The following is a 22,079-nucleotide window of genomic DNA, read 5'->3' on the forward strand; positions in this document are numbered from 1 at the left end:
GTGAATATTAGGACGCTACACTAGTAATTCTGAAAGTGCATAATATACTTCAGTAATCGAAAGTAGAATAACTTACCATTTAGGACAGTGGTTCTCAAACAGTGGTGCTTAGACAATTTTTCGAAGGGGCGGGATCGTGAAGCTAATTAAAAATATGATATTTTGTCAGATTTGATTTTGCCGGACTTATTTTCGATATTTAATGTGTTTTTTTGAATAAAACACACATTCGCCGCACTATCTGTTATTGGTAGCTTATTTTTATCTAGTTATTTTTGAGATGACGTGAAATTTGACAAATTTTAAAATGTTTGAGAATCACTGATTTACAAGAAATAGTGTGTTCGAATAGTTCATTTTTGTGTTTGTTAGTACAATCTTAACTCTGCTACTAGTGGAAATCATTGAGTAGTTAGTCAGTAGTTTATTCAAATTTAAGTTTATCAGACATGGGGTTAGCAAGGCATTAATACATCCTAGTACAGGGGTGGGCAACCTTTTCCGGCTCGCGTGCCAAAATCGACTAAATTTAATGACAAAATTCTTCTGCGTGCCGACCAAAATTGTCGAGAGCTCACTCAGTTGTGATGTCTTAATATATTTCTTTGGAGCCATATGTCATGAATGGAAAAAAATTATTTAAATAAATAACGGATTGTTAACAAACGATAATGATTAAACCGACGCAGAGTTTCAACAGATAATTCAGAGTCTTGAAACTTTTTATCTGAAGAAAATGGATTTCGTTTCTGAAGCCTCGCTCACGTGCCGAATAAAGGGGCTCGCATGATAAGTTCAGAACGCGTGCCAGGGGTTGCCCACCCCTGTCCTAGTACAACTGAACGATGCTTAGGGTGACAAACAAAAAGTGTTGCATAGCCTATATTTCTAAGTAAAGCGTATCAGTGATGCTTTCCTAATTACAATCTTATCAATCAATACTTCAATTGTTATTCATTCACAGTGTTATATATGTAACGTAATTTTTCACTATCATGAATTTCTTATAAGTGTTTTCTGTCACACGGATTATTGAATCACAATGGCTAGTGGTTTCCGAACTGCTGATGGGACGTACGCTGACGGATCCTGGGAGTTGAATATTAGAGTAACGGACTTGCCAATTAAAAATGATCGGGTAGGCAATCAAGCATGACAGTATTATTAGAGACATTACATTCTCTTTCTGAACAAGGCCCTGTTGAAGCGTCCACTAACATGAGCTAATAAAGTTTGGGCTGGAGTATACAGCTTTGCATCACCAACTTATTACGACCTGATTTATTTGAGAGGCGTGGAAATTAATAATTCAAAAAATCATGAAGATGAATCTGTAGTCCTTGTTTTTCAAACTGCTTTGTGAAATTATGCTGAAATGCTTTTTGATAGCAAATAGCAAAATCTGGGAGGTGTGAGAAGATTTAGATAACTATCTCAGAATGTAAAAGTACCTTTGGCTGTAGCGCATTATGGACTAGTACTGCATGGTACCCATCTATTTTTTCTTTCACATGTGCTGATTTCGTCTGGTTTTGTTTTCAGGGTGAAACAGTTTCAGAACATCTTGTACCAGTTCTTGTACGCAGTGAGGATTCTGTGGGATTCGCAATCTCTAGATTAGTGGAAGCTTTGAAATTAAAATTTGGTGAGTTGATGTACAATTAAAAATAGATCCTTTTACTGCTTTTTATATGACATGTCAATATGTTTTTTGCTCTGAACAAGGCTCTGCAGAAGCAGACTGCTACCATTACCATAATTGGGTGTGACTCCAGTTTCACATTGCCTAACTTTAACTTATTACTCCTTCCACGGGATTATGGCCTATATTGCATCCTAGTTCCAACTCTTAGAACAGGGTCATCAACCCACGGCCAGATTTAGCCCGAGTTGTGAAATAATCCGACCCACTAAGCTCCATTGAATTGTAGCGACAAAATGGCGGTTTCGAGGATTAATTAATTTTAATCTACGCTCAAGGAGTATATTATATTCTTCACACAACATAATTTATTGTTAACGGCTATTAATTTAACGAGCCTACAATTTTATTATAATCAAACAACTGGCAACACACATAAAAGTTGATGCTGAGCGCAGGGCGCAGACTTTGCTTTTGCGTAAAAACTCAATAAATATAATTGACTTTTTTTAAGATGTGACTCAGGATTGGTCAGGTTATGAGATGTGGTGGCCAAAGAAAAATAAATGGCTGATGAACAGCAATCATGCCTTGGTGAGAGAAGAAGTTCAGGCTGATGCTGAATTATGGTTCACTATGAGACATAAGGTTAGTCATTACAGCAAGGTTTCCCAACCATTGAGAATTTTTGCTTTGTATTCCCTTCAGTATTACTAGTATTATTCAGCAAAAATTCAAATCTCCGCCATCCCGTTTTCTTTTCGCCAATGTTTGAGGTGAATTCCTCGATTTGTTTTATCGAAGCTTATTTTTTCTGCCAGAGTGATGTATTCTCATACCCGGTATGGACTGGTAAGTGAACCAGAGGCTGTGGTATACACGATATGGTTAACTATCCCCATATTCGACATGGACTGGTAACCGGACCATAGACAATGGATGGTCACATGATTAAGCTTTCCCCTCCTTCCCCTTTCCCTGAATATGAAAACTCTCACATTGCCTTTGTTTACAGACACTTCGAATCCAACTATGCGATCTGCAATACGCAAATATTAGAGTTGATTTTTCATCAAAAGTTTTCACAGCGGTGAAAGAAATTTGTAGATTTTTTGGTGAGTTGGACTTTGACTGTCTCTGAGAAACCTGCCCACAGGGTGATATGTGGATAATTTGATATTTACCATCTTTTACTTTATAGCTAATGACCAATTTTTCAAACTAACGTCTTTTACACGACATCTTATTTTTTCTCACTTAAAAAGGCTGTTTAAGAGCAGCCACTGCTGGCTAGGGAGCATAGTAAGATTAATTATTGTTATCATCGGTTGAAAAATTGTTAATAAGGTTGATAAACTACGATCTGTTACTTTGTTATGCATACATGCCCTATCATTTACTTGCTGTCCCATGGTGGGGAACTCTACCTGATTTTATTGTTATCTTATGTAGACAATAGACATTGGTTATATTAATAAAACTGATCTGAACAGTATATTAGGTTCATTTGTCATATCCCTGCTAATTTGCTTCAGATATTCGTCGACCTGAGGAATTATCTTTACTTCGCGTCCAAGAGAAAAGAGACGGCCACAAAAATTCTCCACAGAGATCTCACGCAAACGGAAGTTCTTACGATGAAGGACTCATCGCTCCAAACGTTCTCAATCCAAGCATGACTCCGACATCTCCTTACACCCCAGGTCAGTTCATTTGCGTTCTTTATTCTAAGTTAGTGGTTTCTAACCCGATGCCCATGGCCCTTCGAGGGCCACAGAGCAGTTGGAGGGGGCCACAAGGTTAAGCACAGAACTGATTATACTTTACCCTTTCAAAAAATCCTCCCAGTTCTTCCTAGTTTAATTTCTTGATGAAATTATTTCACAAGGTTTTTTTTCTTTGTTGTGCATAATTTTTTTTTAACATAATGGAAATTGGAATCTGCCCATCAAAATAGCACTGGAATGATTAACAGGGGGCCATAAGTGCTAAAAGCCTGCGAAAGGGGGCCAAGATATTAGAAGGTTGGGAGCCACTGCTCTAAGGCTTTGGACATGCAACCACTATTGTGCCTATGGATGTTCAATCTGGAGAAAGTTCTCCCTATCTTGACCCAAATTGAAAAAAAAAGTTGGTCTATTTTCCGGGAAAATTTCGGTAATAAAACTTTTGGGCAAGCGCAAGCTTTTTTTGACAGTTTGACAGGAACGCTCATTCAACTTAATATTTTTGGGGTTATTTTCAAAAATTTCAATTACCGTACTATAATTGTCGTTAGATTGAGAAATTTTGTTTTCAGAGAGTCTGAGACTACAACCTCACTTTCAACCTGTGAATTGTAATCAATGAACTTTTTTGACAAATATCTCCTTTTGGCGATAATGGATCTCTTTATTCTCCCCTCACCATGCATTTGAACTCAGTCTTGCTCAATCTTTGATTGATCATTGGGCTAGTGCTCCAGGCAACTTGTGTTCTGGCTTTTGCACGGTTTGAATAGATTATAATGCGCAGAAATATAGGTTCTGCTGTAATGTGTGTACCAGGTTAGGGCTAAACCATAATTATATTCAGAGTTTCTATATTTTAGTTTTATTACGAGTTTGACTGTCTGTGTTAGCCAAGTGAATATAACTCTTGCTCATAGGTTTCAGTCCTTTTACACAAATTGATGTAAAGTAGGCGAACGAAATTAGTGACCTCCATATAGGTACACATACTTCTGGAGTGCCGAAATATGTATTGCAACAATAATACTAGGCGGACAATATTAGTAGAGCTGCACTGAATACTGAGTTACATTAATTACTTATTGTCTGGGAACCGCTGATTTGAACAAAATTTTATCTTCCAGGTTCACCGATGTACAACACATTGACACCAAAGAACAAGGGAAACAGCCCGCTGTCTGCAAACAGTCTTGAACTTCTTGACGCCGCCTTCATCAATCCGAGAGTTTTAACAAAATCACCTCTAAAACCTTCCCCCGCTGCTCTATGTAATTTATTCCGACCTAAATCACTACATGACAAAGCCAGACGGAACATGGGGTGAGCTTGGGATGTTTACACTTAGAGATGGCCGACAAGTGCCGTAGCCTTGGGGGAGGGGGGACGAACCCCATCCCCCCACCCTTTTTAAATTGTAAAAAAAAAATTACCCTTCTTAAATTGTAAAAAAATAAAAAAATAATTTTTTTGTATCATAGATAGCAATATTTCGCAGCTCGAAATGCTCTTTAGACCTTTGAGATTACTTAAAACCTGTGTATTCCAGCGTTTGATCGAACCTGCTAACTGTTTCGATCTAATTTGGCAAAATAAAATTTCAGAACCTCCCCCTTTGAGAAAATTTCTTCCTACGCCCTTGTGGCTGATTTCTGATTTGAGTGATATGACACTTTGCTCATAAGCATTCCTAATGGTATTTTGAATAAGATGGGGAATTTGGCAATTATAAATTTTTCACCACTCACCACTCATTTTCCTATTACACCGCTATTTTTCTTTATAGATGGCTGGACAGTTCCAAATCCCTGATGGAACAAGGCGTCAAAGAAAGCGACACTTTACTTCTCAGATTCAAATTTCTTTCTTTCTACGACCTTAACCCCAAGGTTAGATTTTTATTTTGTCATTTCATTTATTCACTTTTGGAAAAGAAAAGCTGATAACATGGGGTTTAGTCATATTAGGATCCAGTCCAGTTGGGCCTATGAGCTTGGGTTTGGCAAATACGCATTCAATACACATGAAATGTGACTGCTGTTGTCGGCTTATAAAAAGGCCTGATTTAAAAAAAGGACAGCATTATTTTTTATTTATTTATTCTTGGGGAGAAGAAAGCTGATTTTAAGGAGCCCTGAAATCATGATCAATCCAATTCTGGCAAATGCAGAATCGTTCAAACTCGAGATCAGCGAACTGTTAATAATCGACTTTCAATGTTTATACTAACTGCGGATAATTGGCCTAGATTTCGTTAAGATTAAAAATATCCACTGTGAAAGTTTCAGCAGTTCTTTTGCCTTCAGGGCATCGTAGTGGCTTTGAAATATCGTAGTTCAATCTAGGACACCGATGCAGAAATAAATCGAATTCTTTTCCACTTTCTATCACAATTTAATAAATAATTCAGAATTGTGTCAGTGTTCAGTGAAATTATAAAAAAAAAATGTTCCAAAGAAATTCATTCACAGACAAACCTAATGATTCGAGAGGAAAATTCTATTGTTGTGTAATCAGGTAGTAAGACCTTGACGATAATTGACATAAACTTAATTTACTACAGATTGGGTTTATCTATCCTTCTATGCTTTTGTGCTAGTAGATGCGTATAACGCAAGGATGCTATAGCAAGAGTGAACTATTCTAAGTTATTCAATAGTCTGGCTGCACACTAACACAATTATATCTCTCTAACGATTCGTCTGACTTTGGAAATATATTTATTTTCTCGTGCAGCAAGATTCTTGAAGCACTTAGAATAAAAATCATTGTGATAAATGCTGAAACCCAATTCTTTGACTCTCAAACAAAATAACTATTTGCTGAAATATGATTCTGCGTCTGATCTCCAAATATTTCTGATAAAATTCTTGTCTCAGGGCATCGCCCTACTCAAAATTTTTGGAGATTTGATTCAAATTTAACCCTGCTCGGGTAATGTTATTCAATGAATTTAAAATTTCTATAAGCTTAGAATTCAAAAAAGTATGGATTTGTTGTTTAATAATTTCACATCAAATTTTTGCTGTAAGATGAATTCTTCCAGAATTTATGAGAACACAAATCTTAGGCAAACCTTGGAATTGTTTTGAAGTCAATTTTTCTGAAGAATTATTTATGAGTTAGTATTAGAATTATTTATTTGATGTGTGATTATTATGAAATGTTTTCCTATTCTATGCATAAAATAAGACAAACTTTCATAACTTGAGCAAATTTTGACTTTGCCTTTAATAAGACACTTTCATATTTTTCCCCCGTGGCCTTGTACGATAAACTATAAGATTTATCTTTCAGAAAACTTCATTTAATTGAAGGCTTTGTATTTTTTATGAGAAGTATTGGTAGTTTCAGATTATTGAAATTGCAGGCTTTTTAAGAGAAATTTGTGACTTTTATAATGAAATTTTCGTTATAAAAAGCTTGGTGGGATGACACAGGTGATAATCCATCCAAGAAAGTTTTATATATTTACTATATACTCCACCCACCGCTATCAACATACCTTTTAGCGCAACAGTCTGTAAAAATGACTGTATTACATGTATTTAATTTTAGTGTTTTTTTTTTGAATAATCACATTTGTGTTTTAGGCCAACATGGTCTCCAACATTATTGTCAGCTCAAATAAGTACGAGTTGTTGTGGGCTTTCATGTTTGATTTCCGTAAAGTCTGTTTTCAAGTGTTTTATGCAACATTCCTTGTGTTCATCAGAGTAGAAAAAATGTTGCCCCACATTTAACACTTGTTGATGATTGTTAGAGCATGTGAAGAGCCTCTCATGTGTGAAATTGTTACGTGTTTTACTATATATAGGCTGTTTCTAGTTGCTGTATGTTTCAAGCTTGCACCAACTTAAATAAATAAATTTAATTAATAAATTTCACCCCTTACAAGCAAGCAGTGGTCTATTTCTAGCCTATTTGACAAAATTGATTGTTTGCTCATAAAACATTACACGTGATCGTGAACATTCCTTTGTTGTGTAAACAGTGTCATTATATGTTTGTCGAAAGTAAACGACAAGTAAATTTATTTGTAAGATTTGTAGAGAATTGAGATCTGATATTGCTAGCCATAAATTGTGGATAGTTGTCTTAAAAAAGTTCTCCCTTTGCCTCATCTACACTAGTTGAGTGGAACCTTTAATAATACAATAGGACCATATAGAAATAAGTAGTTGAAACCGCGGGCCACACCTTTATTCAACATAGGCTATCTAGTAGTTGCAGGCACTTCTCCATGGACAGCACAATTTTTTCCGTCAGGGCCGCATTTGGCCCACGGGCAACGTTCCCTCTGTCCGAAAATCCCCGCACAGTACTTTCGTTCTGCCGCGCTGTGCATAAGTATTAAAATCTTCAAAATGTTGTGTTCTTCTATTTTTTCTAGTTTTCTGCGCAGACCTTTTTTTGGAGCTCACATGGCCTTCTATTCCGCGCAACTGAGCAAGCTTTTAGAGGAAACATTGACCATGGCTGCAGGTTGCACCCCCTGCTATACACTATGTATAAAATCGGTTTCTGTTATTTGTTTATTCTTCAAAGAAACACAACTCGCACAGTTTGAATAGTCTGTAATGTTACCATAAATATTGCAATAATACTAAATATGATACTACAATAATGATAATACAAAGTAATATTTTCTCTCCAAAACAACAAAATTCTTCCCAGTTGGGTAACTTTGATTCAGTGGATTCGTGTGCACCAACAGCAAGGATACTGTAGCATCACTTTCAAAAAATTTTCTGCAACGTCTTAGGTTGTCAAGTGTAGAGTCTGTCAGATCTTTTATAGATAGTAGTTAGTACAGGGTGTTCATAAAATCCTTGTTACAATCATATTTTTGTTATTGAGTTAGTTCTCAAGATATTTTAACCAGGTTTGTTTTATTTTGATTAGTGTTTATTTAAGTTATTTTACTTTACCTACATACATAGGTATTTTTGGGTAAAGTATGACTTCAATAATAATTTGTCCTACAAATGGCAGTTTTACAAAATAACATTAACCTCAATTATTTGAAGTGCCAAATTGCGTTAATTTTAAATTTTTCTTACGACATCACTAGGCAGACATTGCACGTCTCATTCTTATTATGGAACGTGCGGCTCATTAATATGACATCATAATGCTATATTTTTCAAACTGACAGCCATGATCATGTATGCTACAGTGATAATATCATCGGACCATATGTATCAATATGTTGTTGATTTTCAAATTAGAAATGTATTGATTAGTCACAATGTTATTTGTTGCATCATAATATTAAGCTATAAATACTCAAATTCTATTGAATAGTTTGTACATGCAATGTATCCTCTATTAGATCCGCCTTTCACAGAAACAAGACCAATGTTTTGGTCTGGCCTCCCAAATGACAAATTTTGATTAAAATAGGTTATTTTAATTTATACGTAATGGATTCCTAATTTGAGAATACATTAGGACAGTGGTTCTCAAACTTTTTATGTTGGGCCCCCTTTTTAGATTTTGTCAAGTCTTGCGACCCACCTCAAAAATAACGTTATGTTTCATTCAAAAATATGTGTATGGAACATGAATAATGAAATATATGAAAAGTTTCAAAAACAAATAAAGCCGGGAAGATCGAATCTAACAAATAGTTTTATTTTTTACTAGCTTCACGCCCTTCTTGTGGAGCGTGCCTCACCGTTTGAGAACTCTGCATTAGGAAAAGTGTCTTTGTTCTTATATATAACAATCTCTTATCTGTGAATTCCAATACACATCCACACACTAGTTTTTGAATTCGACATGAAATGACTTGAATATTCTTCTTTTTTAAGAAAAACTCCAAATCTGTAAGACAAATGATCACTAAACATAACTAGCTACTGTCTTGTAATTAAAGCAGGAATTACCAGTCGTGGATCCCTATTTGTGAATCTTAGTTCTGACGGATCCCGTATGTATCAGTTTATGTTTTAATTGAAATCAATCGTTAAAGGTGATCAGATTCTTTTCATATTGTTGCGAACCAACCCCCTGATATATATTAGTTCACAACGCATAGCTTTCACAGCTCGTGCCCAAGAGAAATTGAAAACATTTATCGCAAATATTGACTATGTGCATCATGTTCAAAATATTGGAAAAATTTCAAAAATTTTCCATTATTAATAAAAGTGTGCGCATTAACAATAAACGATAACCAAAAATCCACAAAAAATGCAAATTTATGCTCCTAAGATTTAACGTTGACATTTTTTGTTCTTATTTTTCTCTTGTGGGTTTTAAGGACTACTATTCTTTAACCTCTCGTTCCCATCATATCAGGCTGATACCTTGATTGCACAATGAGACTCATAATGGTTTATTGTCTTGAACATGTTGTTAAATACAAGCCGGTATCCATTGTGTGTTTGGTTCTACAGCAGCTCAGCCATGTTTTACAAAATATATGAATGAAAGTATTGTAATAACAACCAGTGATCAAGCAAGTCCTCACATCAGTGGTAGGCGAATTTGGCCAAATATGCACACTGACATTAGCGTGCGGGCCACATTATTATCTGCCTATAAAAATTGCCACATTAAATTGCAAGTTATGATGCGACTCGTATTTTTACGCTAATTACAGCTAACGAAAGTATGTTTGTCAAGTGAATGACATTCAACCGAATTGTGCTTTTGCTCACACTCACATAACAAACACTGTACAACAACCATTGTTATGGCATACAACTGTGTTCCTTGCCTGATAATAACAAATTTATGAGCATTTTTTATTTTTATGTGTAAAAAAAAGCGAGGTCATTCGAAAACCACAAATAATTAGTTGCAAGCTGCAGTTTTCCGAACACTGTCTTACATTCTGTGGTCTTATTTTGAAGATTTTTAATAAGTTTATTTAATGAATAGTTGTGTTTTCTTTGGCTATCTTGTAATTTTTTATTACTTCCTCACTATACCTGAAACCCCGTTTGAATAGTTTCTAATGTGGCGTGAATATGTTACAGTATCACTGAATATTATTAAAAAACTACACTCATTATGTGGTAGTATTTTTGTATTTCCGTCCCAAAAGCAACAAAAGCCCCTTGTTGGAGGATTCCTCTCTTGCTGGGAAATACTGATTTAGTGCAATATGTGATTTCCCTGTAAAACGTATTTTCTTGACATAATATATTTTTTAAATGGTTTTTTATCTGAAATTACTTCATCCCAGCTATTTCATATTTCAGTACGATGCGATTCGGATCAACCAATTATTCGAGCAAGCACGTTGGTCGTTACTTTGTGAAGAAGTCGACTGTACAGAGGAAGAGATGATCATGTTTGCTTCTTTGCAGGTCAGACCCTTCATATTTAATCAAGTTAAGTTAATTTTTTCCAATAGATAAAAAGAAATTAGTTCAACACAAATTACAAGAAAATGATATTTACGCAATGGCAGTGAAGCTCAAGGTTCGAATATCCAATTTGAAGAATCGAAAGCACAAATTGTACAAATTATTCAACTAGGCTATTATAGTTTACTAGAGATAGTTAATTACAATGAATTGCATTGAAGGCCAATGTCTGGACAAGGAATAGCCTGGGTAGAGGGAAATAATAGGACGCTTTGCGGGTCTAAAAATGACAATATGTTGCTATAAGATAACATAACTAGAACGTTATAATGTCAAAACATCAGGTGCCTGGAATCTTTAACTGATTTATCATCATAATGCGTATATTATACATGCCTTGATCTGTGCTAAGTTGTTTTCCAATAATTAGTCGGGGATTTCAATTCTTCAATTTGTTTGAAAATTAAGACAAGAAATGAATGTCTAAGTTACGTCAGACCGGCACGTTTGTGATCAATCGCCATTGATTAGAATCGTTAATTATTTAATTGATTAAGAAATGTCTGGAAAGTTTTAGGGTATCGGTTCAGTTCCGAACTATTTCTGTGGTATTGAAATTCGATTCGAATCAAACCAGTGATTCTCTAATGGTGGGGGCATGCCCCAGAAGGGGGCGTAGACAAATTTTTGAGGGGGCGTAAAGCTAATTAAAAATGAGAATATTTGTTAGACTTGATCTTGCCCGCCTTATTTTTAATACTTACATTTCTTTATTATGGATATTTACGTTCCATTCACATGTTTTTCAAATAAAACATACTTTCGCCTCACTATCTGTTATTTGTAGCTTATTGTTAGCTAGTTGTTTTCAAATTCTAAAAAAGCTCATTTAAAAAGTTTGAGAACCATTGTTTAAAACTATTGCCAAATACTGACAAACTAGATTAATCAAGCTGATCACAAATCATAGTCATAGGGAGAGAAGTCAACATTGCAATAAAAAATATATTAATTAGTTTCTACAGTTTTAAGAAAGCCCAGGTTGGCGGATGTCAATTATATAAGTATTATTTATTTCGAATAAATATCAAGAGTTTACTTTATTGACTTTACTTTATGTATTTCAATATTCATTACTTGTAGCTGGCGATATTATTGAGTTATCATCCATCTCTCAGCGCTTAGATGGGAGTCTACTTGTATGACTAGTTCTACACAATGGTTCTGATTTAAACAATAATTATGTTGAACACAGCAGAATTTAAAATGCAAATGAAGGAATGTTTTCAAAGCTCATACTCACTTACTCAAAACTTAGGAAGTTTATCTCTGAGTGAAGTTACAAGTGACCACTAAAATGTGGAAACACAATGATGTAGTGAATTCCACATATCTTGATAAATTTGAAAAAAAAAAATTCTGTCTGGTTCGCCAATAGCTAACTGATGATAGCTCATTGCTAAGGAGTTATACCAGGGGTGGGCTAGGTTTTTGTGACACAGGCTAAAAATGTTGCCTGCTTCGACTGACAGGCCATGTAAGTGTGACGAAAAAAGTTACATTTTATGAACAATATTTACTGTGTGACAAAAGCAAACAGGGAAAACAATTAGCTTCGTTCCAAAACTGATTTCAATCGCGAGCTATTTTTTTAGCTAGAACATCAAGATTTAGTGTGAGTTTGGTTGTGGCATCATCAGGCGGGCCAGATTGAATTACCCAACAGGCCGGATTTGGCCCGCGCCATAGGTTGCCCATGTCTGAGTTAGATGACTGAAAACTTTTTCAGAATGTATTCGGCTTGGCAAATTATACATTTTGTCTGTACTTTGAGTCTGACGTATGACGAGATGATGCGTCATCATATTCACTGAGTTTCAACAAACAGGAAGTCATCGAACGAGTCACGCTGCAGTTTGGTTTCATACAAACTGGCAAAGCCGAAACAAATCAAGCGTTTTAAAATAAAATATATGTTCAGTGAATTCTGATTTTCAAAAATAATTCAAAATATTCCCATCTGAAATAATTTATGAAAACAAGAGCTCAAATATATAAATGGAGCAATACAGAATAAAACGTGTTTTCATTAAAATGAAATGTAACATCAAAATTGACACCAAAATATGAAGGTAACTAATTTTGTTCTCAACTATTTTACATCAAGTTTTGTAAAAGGACGGAAACCTATGAGCAGGGGATTTCATATAGCTAACACAGACTGTCCCTGAACTCGTAATAGAACTAAGATAAGGAAAATTGGAATAAAATTAGAGCCTAACCCTAACTTGGTACACAGACTACGGGAGTACCAAAGTTTTGTGAAATTTCTGGTTCAGGGAATTTGATAAAAAAGAAATAAAAGTTATATCCTTAGGCGCATTAGTTGTGCTAGAAATGTTATTTCTTGTGACCATTTGTAGTGATTCTCAAAGCGAAATATTTTTTGTTTTCAACAGTATCACATTTCAAGACTTGCGGAAAATGTCACAGAGGATTTCAATGATGACGATAAAAATAAGGACATAGATGAAGCATTGCATGAGTTGGAGGACAGTCTTGGAATGGGGGGAAATAACCCTAAGGTATAGCGTATTCGACCTTATTCAGGGTTAGTCTTGGAATGGGGGAAAAATAACCCCAAGGCAGGAGTCTCAAACTCGCGGGCCAATTGGGGCCCGCAGGACGATAGTTTGCGCCCCCTGCCTTGGTATGAAAGTTTAATCTTAGTGCGGCCCGTATGTCACTCAGCTCAGTTAGAATGATTGATGCATTTAATATATGATTAGGACAAGTAGAGCAAAACAAAATATTTTATAATCTTATCCCCCGAAATGCATATGCAGTACGGTAACCTACTAGTACCGTATCTGTAGGCATGATATTCGATGGACCTTTGACCCCGAAGAAATATTTTTTATACTTCACCAATTGATGCAAATTCTTGGTTCTTATTTTAGAGGTGGCTTCGCGAGTTGAAGCCTATAAACTGGCGTATATGTTTCACGTCATCATTTTAATTCAAAACAGTCAACAACCTATTTTTCGAAAGTACCGGTAGAGAAGTTTAGCCTTTATCACAGCTATTTCTAGACTAATTTTTGATTACTGCAATTAAGCTCTGACGCACAAGCAATCAGAATGAGTTGAGTTCTTTGATTCATACTTGAATTTCTGAAACACAACCCAAAACTGACAAATAGCATGCAAAAACGAGGTAATGTTTACAAACATGCCTGAAAATCTTTCTGAGTGATGAGCGTGTCTGAGCGTTTGCGAAAAAGTCTATTGTTACGTCATTTTTAGCGTCTTGCTGATTAGCCAATATTACGGAATAAACAAGGAAGTAGATGCTCGGGGAAAGGTCCATCGCGGAATTACTTACATTTACGTTTTTGACATGTTTTGCGTATAGAAAAATAGAGAAAAATATTTAACTTCTCAAGTTTAATGCTTTTATTGTGAAAAAACCTGATGCGGCCCGGACTCACTAAGGCTCCGTCTGGGCGGCCCCCTGGATCACCCTACTAAGGTATAGTGGGGGAAACAACCTCTAATTATTCAGGGGGGGGGGGGGGCGGTTATAGTCAGTAATAGGGGGAAATAATTTGGAATAGGTAAAGAGATAATTACATCACATCACAATTTTCTTATCAATTTCAGGGAGACATAACCAGTGTTCCAGAACTAGCGGATTACATCAAATATTTCAAGTGAGTGACATTAACGAGATTTTACTAATTTTGTCGCAAACATCCATTTCCCCAAGAGATTCAATAATCCGGTAACAAGGGTTGTCCAAAACGAATTAAATATCAGAATATCAAATTGTCGAGGGAAATCTTCGAGGGACGGGGAGAGGCCAACTAGCGAAAGCAAAAAAATAATTGCATTACAGTCTAAGAATTAAACACATTGCGAATTATACTTGGTGAAGGCTTTCGCTTGTATCACCGAGAACTGCACATTGACCATCTGGTGGGCTGAGGGCCCAGATTGAGAATCCTGATCTATTTTTTCCTCTGAAAAATACTATCCTCTAACCTGCTGCCCACAAGGAAAACTTCTGCGGCCCATGGGATTTTGAATAGTGTGCGGCCTGCAAGACAAGTTTTTAATTTAGTTTAATCTAGTAAGTGCGAGAAATTTCAATTCCGTCGCATTGCAAAGCCTATATCTGAGCTTATGCGAAGCGAACAACGCATGTTACAAGAAGAAAAACTACTCAGAAGTGTCTGCAACTACTAGAAAGCCTATGCTAAGTCAAGGTGCGGCCCGTGGTTTCACCCAGTTATTTGAAGGTTGCACACCTTGTAACCAATAGCTAGTTTTTACTATCAGCAATTTGGACAGTTTCTTATCACGAGCATGCAATATTTTTATACTGGTTTACCTGTCAAACTTTTAGGCCGAAAAAACTCATCAAATCATACAAGAAGCATTGGTTCACATTCAAGGATACAACGATCTCATATTTCAAAAGTCAGGAGGAAGCTGCAGCTCACAGCCCAGCTATTGATCAGGTTCATATAAAAGAACTTTTTATACAATAAGTATTTGTAATTTCACTTTGAATAAGAAACACTAATATCTAACAGTATCAAAGAAACTATTACCGGAGTTATTTTGGTTTTCCCACCCAATTTATTTCACCCTGTGAGAGGGTTTCAACATGAATCTGAAATGTGTAATCCGCTGTCCAAACACATTTATGTCCAATGTTCTGGCCAATCACACCAACTTTGCCAAATAATGTTATCTCTAAGCTAAGTTAACTTGCGGCCTTGTTAGACTTCAATCATAATCGCATTAAAGCATCGAAATCACGGATTCGAATGCCCGTGACCTCAATAAACTCAGAAAATTGCGATCATTCAATAGCTATGGCAGTGTTTTACATTTTCTCGAAATATATCTTCAAGTAGTTCTCAAATTTTGAATTGAAGTTTTCTAGTCAGTACTTCACAGCTGCGGAACCTTTGGCACAATTTGAATCACCTATGAAACAAAGCTTACAAACTCACTACAAGCCAGACGTGTACCCTGGCTTCACAGCACTAATCATAATTTATGCCTCATAGTTCTGTGTGAAAGGAGCTGAGGTCATACCAGACGTGAATATCAAGGATAACAAGTATGTGATCAAACTATTGTTGCCAACGCATGATGGAATGACGGAGGTCGGATTGAGATGTGATAATGTGAGTTAATGTTAGTCTAAGGTTCATTAGAGAGGATGAAAAACTAGTATAAACAAACGACTCATACATCAGGGGTGGACAAATTTCCGCCCCGCTTAGTGTTTCATCACTTGTGTCTGCTGAAATCACTTTTTAGAGATAGATAATTACATCATAATGACCCCGATTGTTATATTGTGCTTGTTATTATGATATAAACGTCAGCCTAGCTTTTCTAACTGTTTTTTTTTTTATAATTTTGAGTTTTTAGCCCCCGACCCAGTGACCAAATTACTTTTTTTTATAAATGGCCCACTCAGTAAAGTAATTGCCCACCCCTGCATTAAATTGTTCCCACCAATCATAAATTTGCTGTTGCACATTGTCTTATCCTGGGTTGGTATTATGTAGTTCAGTTTAATGCTGGCGTTGTTGCAACAACAACAAACAACAATTTAACGAAGCGAGACTTTAGATCCACTCCCTATCCAATAATCATCGTTAATGATTCCCATTCCAGGATGCAGTGTACTCTCGATGGATGGCGGCTTGCAAACTGGCAGCTAAAGGCCGAACAATGGCTGATTCGAGTTATAATTCCGAGGTCGACAATTTGAAGACTCTGTTGAAAATGCAGAAAACAGGATCAGGAGGAACGCACAGCGGTGAGAATCATGGTTGTTTCTCTGTTGGTGAATTATTTCGAATCTACTCTCAAGCAGTAAATCAGTACACTTTTACTTCTGAAATTTGAAACCTTTATTTTTTTGGGTGTATCATCTGGCCATTCTTATTAATAGATCTGATGGTCCTTACACATCGCTTGGTATCAGTGTTGCTGGCACAGGCATGTGAGCGTAATATAGGAAATAGCCTACCTTAGATTTGGGAGTAGATCTTTAAACATTTCAATACTTACTCATTTGATCAAATGGCTTTGTTAACTCAGTATAAACGTATAATAATTAAATGTACACAAACATAACCAAAGTAACTCCCAAAAAGGCACCAACAGTAATGAGCCCTCAAATACATGGCTACTTCACCTTCACAGCTGTTTAGTCATGATCAGTCAACTGTGACTGATGACATCACTGGTTATGCTCAGCCATCTGGGAAAATACTAGTTGCCAGAAGTATGATAAAGATACAGTAAACAGGTTTACAATACCTCTGAAATAGACTTCTTATATTCCTTCCTCTCATTCTGCAGTTGAAGGGTCCGGAACAGTCGACAACGTGAATATTGAGCCGGAATATTTCATTGCTAGAAGACATCTGAAGAAGCTTGGCAACAAGGTGAGATGTCCAACAAATATTTGATATATCAGAACCAATCCTTTTCCTTATTAAGGGGGGAACTTTGCTCGAAAGCAAGATCATTTGCACTTATTCAGCAATCAAGGAGATTGATCTCTTGTGTGATGTTTCCCACTCATGTGACAAGGGCTACTGAGAATGTGAAGAATTATAGTATAGAATTAGGTACTCCCGTAGTGTGTGTACCAGGTTAGGGTTTGGCCATAATTTTATTCCAATTTTCCTCATTTTAGTTCTATTTCGAGTGTGGGGACTGTCTGTGTTAGCCAAATGATTGAACAAAATCAGTCAATATGTGTCTAGTCTATTAGTCCATACTTCTGGAGCGCCTAGAATTGTGCATTAATAATATTAATTAAGACCTGAAGCAGTTCGTGCCAATATAACAACCCCTTACAGGACCACGAAGTGTTGAAAGTCTTTGGAAAGTTTGAGGCTAACAACTGGGCTACACTGTACCTTTTTTACCAGTTATGCTAATGGCATTTTGACTTTCACTGCTGGCAAACAAATTTAATTCCACGTTTCCCAGCCACGGGGGAATATCTTCCTTAAGAAAAAGATATTTCATCATTCTCGAGCAGAAAATTCCAATTTTTCTAATAATCTTTAGTATTTACAGAAATATATTTGTGTAAGTGTGCAGCAAGACTCTTGAATTAAATAGAATAATCTTTAGTTATTTAGTATTTCTATTTATGAACGCATTATAAACGATTTAGATGAAAGCAGAAGTGCGACCCGCACATAAGACCGGATAAGGGTTAATTAAAGATTCAATAAATAAAATAGTTTTCTAGCATTGTGAGGGAATAATAGAGAGTTCCAAAATAAACCAATGAATTGAGAGATAAAACGAGAATATCGGTCAGAGACCGAGGACTTATCGATCAAAAGTTAGGGGATCCCCCAAAACAGCGCTCTTACTCCATAGTGACACCTTGTGTCCCATCACTAATTAATTAATAACTCGCTAATTATACGACATAATTCGCCCAAAATCAATAGGCTACTGGTCCGAGATATGATGAAAGCACATGAAAAATCTGGAGCAGATTCAATCTTGTTTTCGTGAGATATCGCGTGCATCTAACAGACAGACATACAGACAAATACCTATCAACATACTTACCGATTAAAATCGATAAGTAACAATGGGAATCTGACTGATCCACCTAAATGAAATTTTTTTATTTCAGCATGTTGTCAAGAAGATTCAGGAATCAGTGACGTACTACAACACTTACAATTCAATAAATGCTAAGCTGGCTTACATCAAGGCCTGGCAAGCTCTGCCGGAGTTTGGTTTAACTCATTTCTACGTCAGATTCAAGGGACAAAGGAGGGAGGTGGGTGGTGATTTATCAATGTTTCATATTCAAGTAAAACTCTATGGCAGGAATGTGCTACCTTTAATTCAAGAAGGCCAGATACAAATAACTAGGTGACACCTTTATTTAACACAACATCCACACAAGCTAGCTGTTAGGGCATTGTATTGTCATAGACAATAAATTAAACTATGTAAACAAATTACACTAGATGATTAAGAGATTGTTTAGTGGGCCTTACACCAATCAAAATTTGCACTTCTATTCCGGCCGCTTAGTTTTTCCTTGTGGATTTGGCCCGAGGGTTGCAGACCCCTGCATTACGGGATCTAATTTTTTATGCAACATGTATTTATATGCCTTCAGTTTTGAACAAGGTTCTGCGCAAGTGCTAAGTTTACAGGTACCATTAGGGGGGAATGGAAATTTGTTCAGCATCACCTGGCCAATTTATTCCACCCCCGGGCGAGGCGGCGGGCATGGGATTAATACTCATTTCGTGGGAGAGGGAAGGCTACCTAATCATATGGTGTTTTACGGCCTCTCATCTGGCTATCAGTACCGCTGACAAGCTCGTCAATTAGATATAAAGCAACAACTTTTCTTTCATCGTGGTCCACTGTCATCTTGATTTTTTCAGGAGCTTGTTGCATTTGCATTTAACCGTCTGATACGAATGGACCCAAATACTGGAGAAGCATTGAAAACTTGGAGATACAACACAATGAAGGTAGCTACGTTTTGTCCAACACTATGTTTAACCAGTGGGGATGGGAATGTCAGGGAAAACACTTCAACCGTTAACAGTATCTGAGATGTCGGTTTACGGTTAAAAAAATCGTAACCGTTAACCATCCAAAATTGATTAACCGGTTAACCATTCCCAGCCCTACTAACCAGGCATGTGGACATTTGACTCCTGGTTTTGTAGAATAAGTCGACTTGAGCACCAAACTCTGAGGAAATTTAAACCTTGGCGCATACAAGCCTTCTTTTATAGAGTGCCGGAAAGGCTGTGTAAACTGATTGCTTTTTGAGTTGAATTCTATTACTATTGAAAGCTGAAAAAGTTTGAAAATATGTTTTCAATTCTAGTGAAACCACACCAGTTTCTGTCTTTAAATAGATTAACAAGGTTCACCAAGTACTTAGATATGGGTCCCTACAACAGTTAATTAAAACAAATTTATGTCAGTTGTTCATGAAACTTCATGTTGCTGATTCATTCCTTGGAATGCACAGAGTTTGGCATTCATTTTGGAGATGCAAGTCAAAACTCTTGCAAGTGGTCGTTTTTGGGGTCAAGTAGGGCTGGCATTTTCGAATACCTGATGATTTCAGGACCGAATCTCGAATGCTTAGAAGATATTTAAATTCAATGTATGAGAGACCTATTGTGTATGGCATATTTATTGTAATGGATCTTTCAAACTTTTAAATTACTGAAAACATAGAATCCATCACACAAGACAGTTCATTAAGTGTTCACACTTAAGAATAAACATTTTTCATCAATAACTTACTGGAAAGAAAAAAGTTATATGCTCGAAGTACATTTTAGTGACATGGTAGCGACTCAAAAAATTGAAGTATTCATCTCAACATTTGCCAGACAAAACAAATAGATGGCAGTGATCAGAATTTTTCACCTGAAACAATTGGAATTATTTACTATTCGATTCGAAATGCAATAGCCGCAAGTTATTTTGAGCTGTGAAATTATGACACAGAGTGACAACTACACATTGAGTAATGTTTGATTCGATAAATTCTTCTAGGAATGGAGCGTCAACTGGGAATCCAAGAATCTTATGATCCATGTTGCTGGGGGAGACGACGTTAACTTCTTGTGCTCAAAACAATCGTAAGTTATGTCTTATTATCAGTTTGGGTTCGCGAGACTACCCATGCTTTTGCATGAGTGGATCTGTATGCGTCTAATACAAAGATACTGTAGCTAGAATAAAGATCGCTAGTCCATGTGATTTTCAAAAGCATTTCTGTAGCGTTTCACCTGACCAAGGTTCTAATTTATGCAATCTAGAGAGTTATACACCTTACCATACTTGGAGAATATCAGGAGAGTTCAGGGTCTTGATTTTCAGAAATCAACTTCTCGCCAATTCACCACTCTTCGGAATTTTCTCTCAGCCCAAATGCCAATCAAGAACAATTCCTGTCCTTCATAGTTATGTCCTTTGCATATCAGATGCTTGCCTGTTCATAAGATTGTTGTGTCTCACTTGGCTTATATTTCAATAATATCCTACATTTCGCTCTTGTAGCTACTTCTCAATATTTTTCAATCCTTGATTTTAGTCCAAAACTTCTCCATGAATTCCTGGGCGGATACATTTTCCTTTCGATGCGAAATAAAGACAACGACGACAGACTGGACGAAGATTTGTTTCATAGATTAACAGGAGGATCGATCGATCATGAAAAATAGTTGCAGAGGAAACTGTTACCCCTGCAACAATAACAACCTAACATATCATGAACTTACACAATTTGGTATCAAAGGTGGAATCTGCTGCAGTGTTATCACCAACAGCTCTGGGGTCAGAAAGTTTCAAATCCGAGCCATTCCAGACTTCGGCTTCATTCACTAGAAATCTCCATTCAAATACGAACTAAGTCACTACACACTACTACTGCGTCACCATGTACATTCCTTATTCAAAATGATATGAGAGGAAAGTGACGAGACAATAGCCAAGCGAGTGTCATGTTTATATCTTTTGCTGCCTTTTTTATGTAAATGTATTTTAAATATTTCATTGAGTTTTATTTTCCCATAGGAATGTGCTGGTGAACTGAGATTCAAAAAGTTGACAGGCAGAATTCTGTTATGCATAAACGGCAAAATGCAGAATTCTGTTATGCTTGATTGGTTTATATTAATTTTTCTAGTACTTTTCGGTGATTCTTTCTCGAAAGGTATACATTGTTGCGTGATTGTTGTGCGTCCTTAATTATTTGATTTGTAAATTAAATGACCGTTATTGGCAGACTATGAGAACCAACCAATCTTTCAGGAATATAACTAAATAGGTATTGGTTGTCGTTTTAGTAATTGATTGTAGCGTTATCTCGGAGTGCACAGGACTTTGCAAATTAAAAAAAATCAGACTCACTTGCCGAACGTTTTCTTGTTGCGATCAAATTGCTTTCCTCCCAGTTGCCCATTTCACACAAAACTTATTTATAAATCATGACAGTTTATCTTCAAAATAAAGCCTGTAAATATCTTGCACTAATCGTCTGGTGACCTTATGATGTCATATTTTGTATTGTAATGTCATAAAACCATATAACCAAGTTATGAATTTTTCTTTTTCTTCGTAACTTCAGTAATAAATAACGAAATATATATTGGATTGGTCTTTTGAGTTGAGATATTTTTTTATACAAGCACCATTGGAATAGAAAATAGCTGAACCGAACTTCTCAAGTTCAGCACAACTTGTCACCAACTAGCACCACCATAAATTGCAATTGACAATTCGTTTAGGTTTTTGCAAATACAGGATTTTTTGAGACTGAGAAAATTTTTA

General features: G+C 36.2%; 1 protein-coding gene across 1 annotated transcript; it reads left to right on the plus strand.

Moving 5' to 3' along the window:
• Nucleotides 1–968: 968 nt before the first annotated feature.
• Nucleotides 969–21,900, plus strand: LOC120330778 (fermitin family homolog 2-like). Its single transcript, XM_039397692.2, has 18 exons — nucleotides 969–1,138; nucleotides 1,543–1,645; nucleotides 2,157–2,290; nucleotides 2,658–2,757; nucleotides 3,178–3,345; nucleotides 4,497–4,692; nucleotides 5,156–5,258; nucleotides 10,584–10,691; nucleotides 13,151–13,276; nucleotides 14,355–14,404; nucleotides 15,100–15,214; nucleotides 15,773–15,892; nucleotides 16,392–16,536; nucleotides 17,085–17,170; nucleotides 18,391–18,540; nucleotides 19,163–19,252; nucleotides 20,301–20,386; nucleotides 20,842–21,900. The coding sequence occupies exons 1-18, from the start codon at nucleotides 1,043–1,045 to the stop codon at nucleotides 20,969–20,971; spliced, it is 2,106 nt and encodes a 701-aa protein (XP_039253626.2). The 5' UTR covers nucleotides 969–1,042; the 3' UTR covers nucleotides 20,972–21,900.
• The last annotated feature ends 179 nt before the right edge of the window (nucleotides 21,901–22,079 follow it).

Source organism: Styela clava, chromosome 6, assembly GCF_964204865.1.
Source record: "Styela clava chromosome 6, kaStyClav1.hap1.2, whole genome shotgun sequence".
Taxonomy (NCBI): domain Eukaryota; kingdom Metazoa; phylum Chordata; class Ascidiacea; order Stolidobranchia; family Styelidae; genus Styela; species Styela clava.